This window comes from Trematomus bernacchii, unplaced genomic scaffold, assembly GCF_902827165.1.
Source record: "Trematomus bernacchii unplaced genomic scaffold, fTreBer1.1, whole genome shotgun sequence".
Classification (NCBI taxonomy): domain Eukaryota; kingdom Metazoa; phylum Chordata; class Actinopteri; order Perciformes; family Nototheniidae; genus Trematomus; species Trematomus bernacchii.
Window position 1 is genome coordinate 147,286 of NW_022987633.1, and position 12,472 is coordinate 159,757.

General features: G+C 45.1%; 1 protein-coding gene across 1 annotated transcript in view; it reads left to right on the forward strand.

Annotated features, from left to right (window-relative positions):
• Positions 1-12,472, forward strand: part of fam102ab (family with sequence similarity 102 member Ab) — a 28,321-nt gene continuing 15,849 nt past the window's right edge. Inside the window, 2 exon segments of the mRNA XM_034133068.1 lie at positions 1-182; positions 516-806. Coding sequence (XP_033988959.1) covers positions 661-806 — 146 coding nt within the window. The 5' untranslated portion in view covers positions 1-182; positions 516-660.

Below are 12,472 nucleotides of genomic sequence, written 5' to 3' on the forward strand. Positions count from 1 at the left end.
ACACTTTGTGGACGGTCCCTAACTCTGAGTTGTTTTACAGCCGCGCTCACTGTCTTGACTGTTGAACTCTCTACCGGGGAGGGAAAGTTGTGGAAGATGCACTGAAACCGATGAAAGGGCCAAAAACCCCGCCAACGGTACACAGCCAAAACCAGAATGCGGAGCACCGGACAGACGGAGCGGTGAGTCAGAGAAGTTTCCCCGGCACTCAGCCCGCGGAGAGCCGCCCCGGCACTGCGTGTTCGCGTGGCAGCTGTCTGCACCGCGATACACTGTTACTGCTGGAGGAAACACAGAAAGAGTTTCAAACTGTTGAAAAACCTTACATTCATAAATCAAACTAAAGCATTACGTAGGATGTGTTTTCTTAAATCTACTATGTGGGATAGAAACATCCACGGTACATTTAATGTCCACATCTGTCATTGCTGCAGAAACCGTAACACGAAGTTCCCAATGGAGCTGCATTCAGCTGCTTGTATAACTCTAACAAGTGTTTTTATTTCCCATTCCAGGTCTGAACATGTTTCCAGAGATGACTGACCTTGAAGCAAAGAGGGATTTCCAGCCCTTACTTTAAAGCCACGTTCACTATATTTATTTGTTCCTAACTCTTCCATTGGTGTTCATCATACCACGAGCACACTCCAGCTGGGAACAATGTCTTTTTTGACAAGAAAGAAGAAGTTCAAATTTCAAGTGCACTTTACATTGGAGGAGCTAACAGCGGTGCCTTTTGTCAATGGAGTGCTTTTCTGCAAGATCCGGCTGATTGATGGGGGGGACTTTGCCATTCAGTCATCCAGGTATTTAGAAACACTCTCAACTTCCTTGTTTTGAAGCACTAACACCTCTGTTGCATGCAACCAACACACTCTGCTTTCACTAGCATACTCTCTGACACAAATGTCCCCCCCCCCTAATTTCAGTAGTTGACACAGAGGTGGGAGAAGTAGGCCTACTAAATCTGTACCAGAGTGTAGGAATACTCTGTTAAAAGAAAAAGTCCTGCATTCAAAATGTTACTCAAGTTAAAGTACAAAAGTATTGGCGATAAAATATACTTAAAGTAGCAAAAGTAGAAAAGTACTCATTGCGCAGATTGGTCCATTTCAGAATAATAAGTGGAGGAAATAAGTTTTTTTTTTTTTTATTTAACCTTTATTTAACCAGATAAAAACATTGAGATAACATCTCATTTTCAATGCTGACCTGGCCAAGAAGGCAGCAACGTTACACATAACACATAACACAAACATATAAAATACAGAGAACATAACAAAGGACAAAAGACGAAAAAGCAGTCACTACATTGTGCACATTAGGACAATAAAAAAAGTACACTACTTGTTACTGCAAGAGCAGCTGGTGGTGAGGACTTCCGACAACTTCAATTTAAAACATGATATAGAGACAAGTGCCCTCAGTTTAAGGCGTGATTGAAGGTCATTCCAAGACCAAGGACCATAATAAGAAAGACTCCTTTTTCCAGCCTCAGTCCGTACAGTAGGAACCTGGAACCGTATCCAGGCACTGGATCTGAGGTTGTAAGAGTCACAAACTAAAGTATTTGATCCCCTTGCAGAACATGTGTTAGTTCTTGGTGGAGAAACCCTAGTTGGACACACAGAGGTCAGACGCTTCTTGTAGCTGGTTTCCAGGTTTGTGCACATCTCAGGAAGGATGTTGGTCCACTCCTCTCTGAAGACCCTCTCCAAATCCTTCAGGTTTTGAGGCTGATGCTTGGCCTCTGGAAGCTTCAGCTCCCTCCACAGATGTTCTATGGGATTAAGGTCCGGAGACTGGCTAGGCCCCTCCATCACCGATATGTGCTTCTTCTTTAGACACTCCTGTGTTGCCTTGGCCGTATGTTCAGGGTCATTGTCCTGCTGGAAGACCCCTCCATGACCCATTTTCAGTGTCCTGGCTGAGGGAAGGAGGCTATCGGCCAAGATGTTACGGTACATGTCCCCGTACACCCTCTCCTCGAAGCAGGGAAGTGGTCCTGTCCCCTTAGCAGAGAAACACCCCCAAAGCAGAATGTTTCCACCTCCATGCCTGACGGTGGGGGGATGGTGTTCTGGGGTTATAGCAGTGGTTCTCAAACTTTATCTGTCAGACCCCCCCTTTGGAGAAAAAAAAAAGTCGGGCCCCCCCAACACAAATAGTCACGTAATGGGCCAAGTTAACATTTATTACAATACATCAATATGAACGTGAGCATTCCTTTCAAAAAAAAGAAGAAAAAAACACTTTGCTAGAACAGTGATAATAAAACAATGCTCCATAAGTCTGTGTGGTCAGAAAAAAAAAATACATAATACAATTGTGCAATCCCTTTGCTAGAACAATAAGTTATAATACTTTGCCACTTTGCAATCTGTGCAAAAAAATGAAAAGAAAGAAAATGCTGATATTTGGCAAAGTGTGTCTTAGCACAGCATCAGTGGCTGCAATGAGCCTGTTTGGCACTGCACATTTCTTCAAAACGGGGTTGCAGGCTCAGTGGCGGCGCCAGAGATTTCTTTTGGGGGTGCTGTGGGGTAGCTTGACGTTTCATAGAGGGTGCTCAAACATGTAGGGTTTCCCATTAATGTACCGGGCGCTACAGAGGAACTTTCTACTGCAACAATCCCCACGCAAAATACACAGTGTACCCACGACTGTTACAATGAAGGCTCGATAATCCGCTCACAGCATATAGGTGTAAGCAGGGGTAAAGTGCTATTTTTATAAGTGGGGAGTGGACCTAACATAGGGGGGTCCGGGGGCATGCTCCCCCAGGAAGATTATTTTTTAAATATTGAAGTTAAAAGCATCAATCTGGTTCACTTTGAGGGCAAAATGAAGAGATCTATGGATACCTCTCTCAACACCCATATGAAACAGAACTGTAAACAGATTTACTTTTTCTTTATGGATATTTTACAAATCACTCCCCTTTTAAACTTTATTCTTGTTTTACTGTCATATAGTATTTCATACCTGTTTTTCATTTATTCTCTTATTTTTTTATAACTATAATGATCATATAAACGTGTGCCTCGGAAATAATTGTTTACATTAATGGTGACCAAAACGTTTGAGACCCGGCCACTAGCTCGCTAGCACCAGAAGCTAACAACAACGATCTCCGGTACCGGTGCTCTCTCTCTCTCTCTCGCTTGCGCACGCACACAAAATGGCTCGTTACACACACACACAGAGCCGAGCTTTAATGAAATACAGAGACCCAGACGTATTTGTACTGTACTGTATCATATTATTTTCGAACCAAAGCCCCCCACTTTGAGAAACACTGGGTTATAGTCAGCATCTCTCTTCCTCCAAACACGGCGTGTCCAGTTGATGCCAAAGATCTCGATGTTGGTCTCATCTGACCACATCCTCTTCTCCCAAGCCTTCTCTGAATCCTTCAGAGGTTCGTTGTCAAACTTCAGACGGCCCTTTCATGTTCTTCTTGAGCAGGGGGCCTTCAGGCGCTGCAGGATTTGATCCATTATGGTGTAGTGTGTTACCAATAGTTTTCTAGGTGACTGTGGTCCCAGCTGCCTTGAGATCATTAACAAGTTCCTCCTGTGTAGTTCTGGGCTGATCCCTCACCTTTCTCATGATCACCAATACCCCACGGGGCCAGAGCTTGTGTGGAGCCCCAGACCGAGGGCGACTGATGCTCATTTTGTCTTTCTTCCATTTCTGAATAATGGCACCAACAGTTGTCTCCTCCTCACCAAGCTGCTTTCTGGTGGTCTTGTAGCCAGTCCCAGCCTTGTGGAGGTCTACAGTCTGGTCCCTGAGGTCCTTAGACAGCTCTTTAGTCTTGCCCATGGTGGAGAGGTTGGAATCTGATTGATTGATTCTGTGGACAGGTGTCTTTTATACAGGTAACTAGTTGATGTTAGGAGTACTTTCCTAAAGGAAATGGACTTATGTAACCGGTCTGTGGGAGCCAGAATCCTTGTTGGTGTCAAGGGGATCAAATACTTATTTCCCACAATTAAATACAAATCAATTTATATCTCTTAAATTATGTACTTGTCTGGATATTCCTTTTGATATTCTGTCTCTCATTATTCAAATAATTTGACCATTAAAATTATAGACTGTTCATTTCTTTGTAAGTGGGTAAACTTAAAAAATCGGCAAGGGATCAAATACTTATTTCCTTCACTGTATGATATATTTTGATTATAATGATTGATCATGAAAGTGTTCTCAAAGCTGGTAAAGGTGCAGCTAGTTTGAAGGACTTTGTATACTGCAGGGTAGCTTGTGCATTTACTCCAGGTGGAACTAAAGTCTGATTTAAGAGTTGATTTATTATTCACATCATTCATCCAGATCTGTAAAGTAACTAAAGGTATTAAATACATGTATTGGAGTAAAAGTACACCATTTACCTCTGAACTGAAGTGGAGTAGAAGTACAAAGTAGCACTAAATGGAAAAACTTAAGTAAAGTACAAGTAAAATTGTACTTAAGTAGAGTATTTGAGTAAATGTACTTAGTTACTTCCCACCTTGGTTGACATTCTGTTTTCCCACACAGAACATGTCTAGATTTTGTACACACTCGTTGCTACAAAGGTGTGGATAATTGACCTCTGTTGTGAGTTTTCCACCTCAGATAAGAGCTACAGCAGTAAACTGGTATGACACTGCACGTCACCACAGTTTATGTTATTTCACCCTCATGTCTCCTGGGAAAATTGCCTTTTGTGCTGTTTCAGCTCCAGCCTGACTACAGTGACACTGGGAGCTGCCCAGGGAGGCACCAGCCTCCTGCTGCTCCTCTCTGAGCCTCTCGGAGTATGTTGAAGTTCAGTGGTTTGCCTAGGCAAGTTTTAAAGCAAGCAAAATGTTCTTCGTCAAACTGGCTTCTCTTCACATCTAGACCTCTGCAGACCGTTTGTCTAGGCCAGCGGTTTTCAAAGTGTGAGGCGCGCCAGAGAGCTTCAGGGGAGGCGCAGCGTGAGAAAACAATAACGAGAAACAGTGAAATCTAGCTAGTTAACTTCAGCTAACTTTATGCGAGCGGCAACATGGATCGATTTTTAGTGAAGTTACCTAAAGTGAAAGAGGAGACAGCGTCTGGCAGAAAACGTCAGCTTTGTTTTGAAATAAAAGTTGTGGCTCATCGGACATTTTTGAGAGAAAATCCCTAATGTCACTCGAGCCTTGTAACCCCTCCCCCGGCCCTGGCGCGAGCGAGGAAATGTGATTGGCGGCGATTTCATTTGAACGGGACGGCGCATTCGGACCCAAGTACTGAAGGAATGAGGTATCTACAATGACAGAGAAGAGACTGTGAAGTTTGGCTGTACTCAGCATTGAACCAAAACGCACTAAAGCTTTAGATCTTAATAAGTTTGTGAGGCGTTTTGCTGAACAAGATGGTAATCGCCGCATTCAGCTGTTAACTTATAGGCATGCCAACTTGATGCTCTGCTCACGGATGACTCGATGAGCATAACAAACTGTTAAGATGATGACCTTACGTGTGTAAATATATTTTTTTCTTTGTGGGGGTCTGCCCCCAAAAAAAAGTTTTAAATCCTGAGAAAGTCAAATAAGACGGTGTGTAAAACTACACTGCCCAGCCAAAAGAAAGTAACCACTTTGATTTAACTAGACCAGTAGGTAAGGACATTCCACTGGATAATAATACCCCTGCATTATAGCAACAACAACAATAATAATAATAATAGCAATAATAATTGGGAGGGGGGGCGCGGCTGTTCTTATGTTCTCTGAGGGGAGGCTCACCTTCCCACACTTTGAAAACCCCTGGTCTAGGCAATTTTCAACAGCAGCAACCACTTTCATGCAATCATTCACACTCACACTCACACTCACACTCACACTCACACTCACACTCACACTCACACTCACACTCACACAAGCTCTCAAACAGTTGACCTCGGTGGCAAATCTCAGCTCCCTGGGGCGTCAACTCTACACGCCAAAAGGGTGGGGAACTTTTTATGGGCTGTCCAACAGTGCCAGCTATAGAGCTGCTGGTCCTTTTTGTGCATGTTTTAACCCTTTTAGAGCTTATAATATTGCAAAATACAATTCAGAATTAGTTTTTTTCCTCTAGGTTTTCATTCCATTATTTTGTGTTAAGAAATAAACAGATACCTTCTTACCTGAGATAAATAGGTATGCAATTACCACCAGTTAAAGAACAGCTCAACAGTTTAGGAAATGCTTATATTTGCTTCTTTCTGTAACTGAGATGACAAGATCAATATCAATATTATGTGTGTAGAGCTGGAGTGAGGAAGTGGATAGCCTAGCTTAGCATTAAGACCTGAGGAAGGTGTAAACTGCTAGCCTGGCTCCACCCAAAGCTATAATAAACTTCCCAACACACCTCAAGCTCGCATATGATTGCATTGTATTTCTTTGTTTCAAATTTGTATACAACAGAAAAGTGTTGTTCGAGGCTCTAGAGGAAATTATGTGTTGCAAGCATTTCTTTACATAAACACTACTCTGCCCAGTATTTGTGTGCACGGTCTCCAGCTATAGAATAGGTAGCCGTATTTGTGAGGACAGGTCCTGGTACCTGCGGTATAACTCTAAGACCTGACCCAGAACTAATATTGATATTTATTTCACCTTTACAAGAAAGTGAAGTGTATTTCCTAAGATGTTGATATTCCTATAAAGCAGATTTGATGTGTTTCCCAAAATTGAATTAATGTCAAGTGTCTGTCTGGGAAATATGTTTGCAAAATACTTTTACGTCCTTTTGATAGTATTCAATTTTTTACAACAGCACTTTGCAAAGCAAGAGGCAAAATATGCTGTTGAGAGAGAGAGAAGAATGAATTGAAATATTCAAAAATACACTCAGCCCAGGTGGATGATGAAAGCAGATCAAGAAAAATGTTTTAGAAGGGACTAGAATAAGAATCAGTAGTAAAGTGTCTCTGTCTGCAGTCTGCCATTTATCCTTTAACCAGAACTCAGTCAGGAGCTTGGTGCGTGGGGTCCCTTCAGACAGCCGGTCAGCAGGTCACTGCTTTAATCTACAGCCACTGAGCACATTTGCCTGAATGCAAATAACTCAGTTAGAGTCAACACTGTTTTGTCTCACAGTTACCTAACTTCCCTATACGAATCCATGACATGTGTCCATGTAAAGGCTCAAGGAATGTGCAGTGAGTTAGTGTGTTGTTGTTGAGACACAGACCTGCTAATGCAACTTCTCATTCTAAAATATTTCTGTTCTACATCTATACTTGTTATTTAACGTTTCAGTAAGGCATTTCATCCAGAAAGCATATTGGAAAGTGGCTGATAATAATATTTTTTACACATCTGCATTTCTTGAGGGCTTATTTGTGTTTATTGAAAGACAATGAATCCCCAAGGACGACTTGCAAGAGGTGCTGGAGCCATACTTGCCAACCTTAAGACCTCAGAAATCGGGAGCATTTCCAAACCACCGGGGGGGGGGGGTGCTAGTGGGTCACCAGAGCTGTTGGATTAACATTAACATGCTTATTGTAGTTCTAAGTGCAATGCCTTGCGGCCTGTAGCACCATCCTTGATGGAGCATATGTGTGGGCTGGAAAGGAGTGAGCAGAGGGTCAAGTTGTCGATTCTTGTTCTGTTTTCTGTGACTATCTTCCTCACCATGCTGAACACCCTCTCAGACTTTCAGTTGCGCACGCTACTAAAGAGACGCGCTACCATGGAAACCAAACAATGGTGTAGCTGTCCGAGTAGAAACAGTCGTGAGTAAATCTGATTTTGTCAGAAATCGGGAGAAATGCGGGAGAAATATGACCCCGGGAGGAAACCGGGAGAGGGCAATGAAACCGGGAGTCTCCCGCGAAAATCATGAGGGTTGGCAAGTATGGCTGGAGCTATGATTCACTAATATTATAATAATAAGCCCATTTCCACAAAATTCTAACTATTCCATTTACAATTCCTCCCTGTGGAGGGATCACACATTTCTGGTGCTAAACAGGATCAAGCTTCAATTCACTTCTGGATTCACATTATTGACCCTACCACTGACTATCCTTTGACCACAGTTAGGCACCCTGACTGTACACTGCTCATGTGTACTTGGTTTCACATTATCTTCATACATCCTACATGGGTTGATGACATTGCTCTACTGTAGTGTAGTCTGCAGTGATGGCAGCGTGGCACAGTGCTTTGGTTGTGTTTTTAAATAGAGAAATGAAGAGCAGCTCAGTCAGAAGCTGTTTCTATTTGCAGTGCAGCTCTTGAAAAGGGAAGTGTGAGCAGTCAGATGTGTGTGTGCTCAGTCTCCTGTCTGCTCTCACTGTAAATGATTCTTTCTGATTTTCAATATTCAGTGTCACATTATGCTTGAACCTAGACAGGTCTCTAAGAATGATCTTTGTTAAAAGCTTACTTTGTCTGCCATCAGTAATACAGAAGTCAGCTTTAACACATGTGAATACATTGGATCAAATTTCGATTTATTTCGATTGTTGTTCATAGATTAAGCATATCTTTGGATTGCTTTTGCTCAGAAATGTAAATCTATAAATCTTCATAATATGTTTATTGGCATTTTCTTATATTGGAACAACAATATGAAAACAAACATGTACTTCACACTTATACACACATACATAATAAATAGAATAGAGACATTTCTCAATTCCCTTTCAGAGATCACCTTCCCATCCCTCATAATATTCATATACGGTTCCAAGAGCTGAATAAAGTCCTTCTGCTTGCCCTTACTGATGTATGTCAGTCTTTCTAGACCAACACTACCAAAAAGTTCCGAAACCAAGTCTTCAGTGATAGAGCACCCATATTTTCCAACATAGCAATAGCCCTCCTGGCTTAAAGAAGTCCAAAGTCCAAACGTTTAAATCTATAAATCTTGTTTGTGTGATCAGTGGTCAGCTTTGATGTCATGCATAACCATTTAAAGTTCCACTCCACCTAAGTTTCAATTTTTTTTCGATTTTCAAGGGTTTAAAATGTAGTTCCATCACCAATGTTCCAATCAACCTTTAGTTTCCTCATACCTACCTACAAATAACCAAAGATATGTAACTGTGCACATCTCTCAATGTTTCAGTTATACCAACATTTATGTTATCATTTTAAATGAAACATTTAGAGCATATAAGACCTTTGTTCCCTGACTTTACCCTTAAAGGGAGTGCCCCCCTTTAAGGACCTGCCCTCGGAACAAATGGAAAACCCTTTGCTTACTGAGAGGGAAGCAAATCGGCCCCTTTACGCCTGGGCCTGGGCCCCAGGAGCCCCAGAGCGCTGCCTGAGGACCGGATCAGGACCTGACCAGGAGCTGGACCATGCAGGAGCCCCAGAGCGCTGCCTGAGGACCGGACCAGGACCTGACCAGGACCTGGACCATGCAGGAGCCCCAGAGCGCTGCCTGAGGACCGGACCAGGACCTGACCAGGACCTGGACCATGCAGGAGCACCAGAGCGCTGCCTGAGAACCGGACCAGGACCTGCACCATGCAGGAGCCAGCAGTCTAGCAATGTGGCCGGAGGCTGAACCATGAAGGGCTTTGAATGTGATCAGTAAAATCTTAAAATCCCTAACCTTGACACTACCCAGTGAGGAGGGGCTTAAACGGGTGGAGATGGTCTTGTTCTCTGTTAGCAGCTGTGGTTGTACCAGTTATAAAGACTTCTAAAGGGCCTGACGTACCAAGCTGACTCTCTGCGATGGATAACGACTATACATTGATGAGTGTCTGACGGCCATGTTTTTGTGTTGTGTCCCGTACCACCAGGACTTTTCTCAGCTTCAAATATTCTTCGCTGCTGATTCAGCATGTTGAATTAACGAGGCACTGTTGAAACAGAATCAGAATTCATTTATTTGTCCCACAGAGGATAAATGTATTTATTTGATTTTGTTTTGGTGTGTCAGAGCCATAAGAGACATCTACACCACTGGCCAAATGTCACCGACAGGTCAGAGAAGAGCCTGCTTCTGAACAGCTCCACCCGTACAATAAGCTAGCCCTGGACTTCAGTCCATGCATACCAGGACTAGAAATGTGAGGTAGCACCATCATGTGCCGAACCGGCTCTACAAACAGATGTTTTCAGCAACTGGTCACAGCTGTAGAAGCGGCACTTGAAACAAACTGTTTGCATCAGCATCAATAGAAACAGCTGTTTACAAAAAGGTTTGCAGCGAGGAAACTGTGCTTGAACAGCTGATCCAAGACCACAACCCTCTGTCTTTAACTCTCTCTTCTACACGGTTTTCTCTCTTTTACCCTGATAAAGGTTTTTGCGGGCAAAATCATAAATTGAACACATATTGCCATGGTCATGACAGAACCCCCCCCCTCAAGGGACGGATTCCAGACGTCCCAAAAACAAAGTCCAACACTTCAAAAAGGGTGGGTGGAGGGGGTCCGGAGGACGGGTCTGGTTCGACAGCCCAGAGGCAAGGCAGAGGAACAGGAGGTGATCTCGGGCGGACGGCCCGGGGGCAAGGCAGAGTTCATGGAGGGGGTCTCGGGCGGACGGCCCGGGGGCAAGGCAGAGTTCAAGAAGTGGCGAAGGCCACAGCGGGCGAACTCAGGGGGCCGGGCATGAGGGTGAAGGCAGCGGCTGGAAGAGTCAGGAGGTCAGGCTCGAGGGCGAAAGCCGCAGCGGCGAAAGTCAGGCAGCCGGGCTCGAGGCCGAAAGCCGCTGGGAAACTCAGGAGGCCGGGCACATGGTCGGGCAAGAAGGCGGCGACGGGACAGCTCCGGAGGACGACGTACGCCGCAATGGGACCCCTCCAGTGTCAGCTGGATCGCCGGAGCACTGGGATCGAGCGCAGGAGCTGGTGGGACCCCTGGCGGGACAGGCGTAGACGGAACCCTGGACGGAACATGGGCTGGTGTCAGTGGGTCCCCCGATGGAGCAAGGACTGGTGTCGATGGGACAAGGTGTTGGCAGGACCCCCGGCAGAACAGGTGTCGACGGGACCTCCAACAGGACAGGACATGATGTCGGCAGGAACCCCGGCGGAGCAGGTGTCGGCGGAACCACCAACAGGACAGGACATGGTGTTGGCAGGAAATCCGGTGGAGCAGGTGTCGGCGGGACCCTCGACAGGACAGGATATGGTGTTGGCAGGAAACCCGGCGGAGCAGGTGTGGCTGCTGGGGCCGGTACTGGAGCCGGAACCATGGCTGCCGGGGCCGGCACTGGAGCCGGAACCATGGCTGTGTGGGCCGGTACTGGAGCCGGAAACATGGTTGCTGGGGCCGGAACTGGAGCTCGGGCTGGAATCCTGACCTTGGTTCTCAGATACCCCTTTCACACCAACGCAACTCCGGTTCAAGCTCCGTGCTAGAGCTTTTCAGGTTCAGAACCGGTACTTCGGTTTAGCTCCGGCTCTTTTCACACCGCTCAGAGCCCGACTGGTGCTGCCGCTGCTGCGTCATGACGTCACAGTTTACGTCGCTGATTTTCTCCCCAACGGAGCTCACCTCACAACAACAACGGGCCGGGGACTGCGTTGCTTTTAATCATACGAAGCCAGATTAAATTAAATAACGACTTCTCCAACCTTATACTTTTCTCCAGAGTGCCGTGGTTCATTGTTTATTAATGTGTTTCAGCGGCATTTACCGACCGCTGCAGTGCTGCTGCTCTTCCACGAGTGTATTCTCCCGTTAGCTCCGGGTTAGCTCACACGGCTCTAAAGTATTCACTGTCTGACTGTCACACAAGCAGCTGATACATATCCCCAGTTCCCCTTAAGTGAATGTGTGTCAGTCTGAATTGACGCTGTTTGGCATCACAACGCTGTTATGAAAGTTTCTCTGGTATAACATGGGTGATGTTAGCATAGCAACCGAAGCTAAACTGACTACTTGCTACGCCGTTTTCTCCAGGCACTTTTTACCGACGTATTTTTCATTATGATTCTACTTGTGATAGTCGGACATGACAACCTGTGCAGCCCATGTATTGATTCCATCCGATAGCTGCTATAATAACAAACAAAACGTCTGCCTGCTCTCCACAATGATCAATAACAGCGAACGGATGGTCAAAGTAAGGTACAAATAAACAGAATCACACGAAGCCTGGTTAGTGTTGCCTGACTTTATAAAGTGTGTTTTTTTTTAACAAGTGTGTGGTTGCGTTCTAGTCACTTTGCTCAGCACTACTGCTTGTTACAACTTTTATTTGCCGTACTCGCCTTAACTGTTAGCTCAGGTTAATCTCGCCCCCCTCCGACGTAAGCGTGACGTATGCGGTTCTTGCTTCTAGACGGACAACTTTTTGGTGCTCGAAACGAACCGGATTCCGGAGCTTAGAGGCTGCTCCGCTGCGGTGTGAACAGGAAAACCCGGTGCTTTTCAAGCACCAGCACCGAACCGGCCCCGAAACACCGTTGGTGTGAATGGGGTATTAGAGGTCTTTTGGAGAGTCCGTGGACCTCCAAACGCCAGGCGGGATCCCAAGAAAGGGTC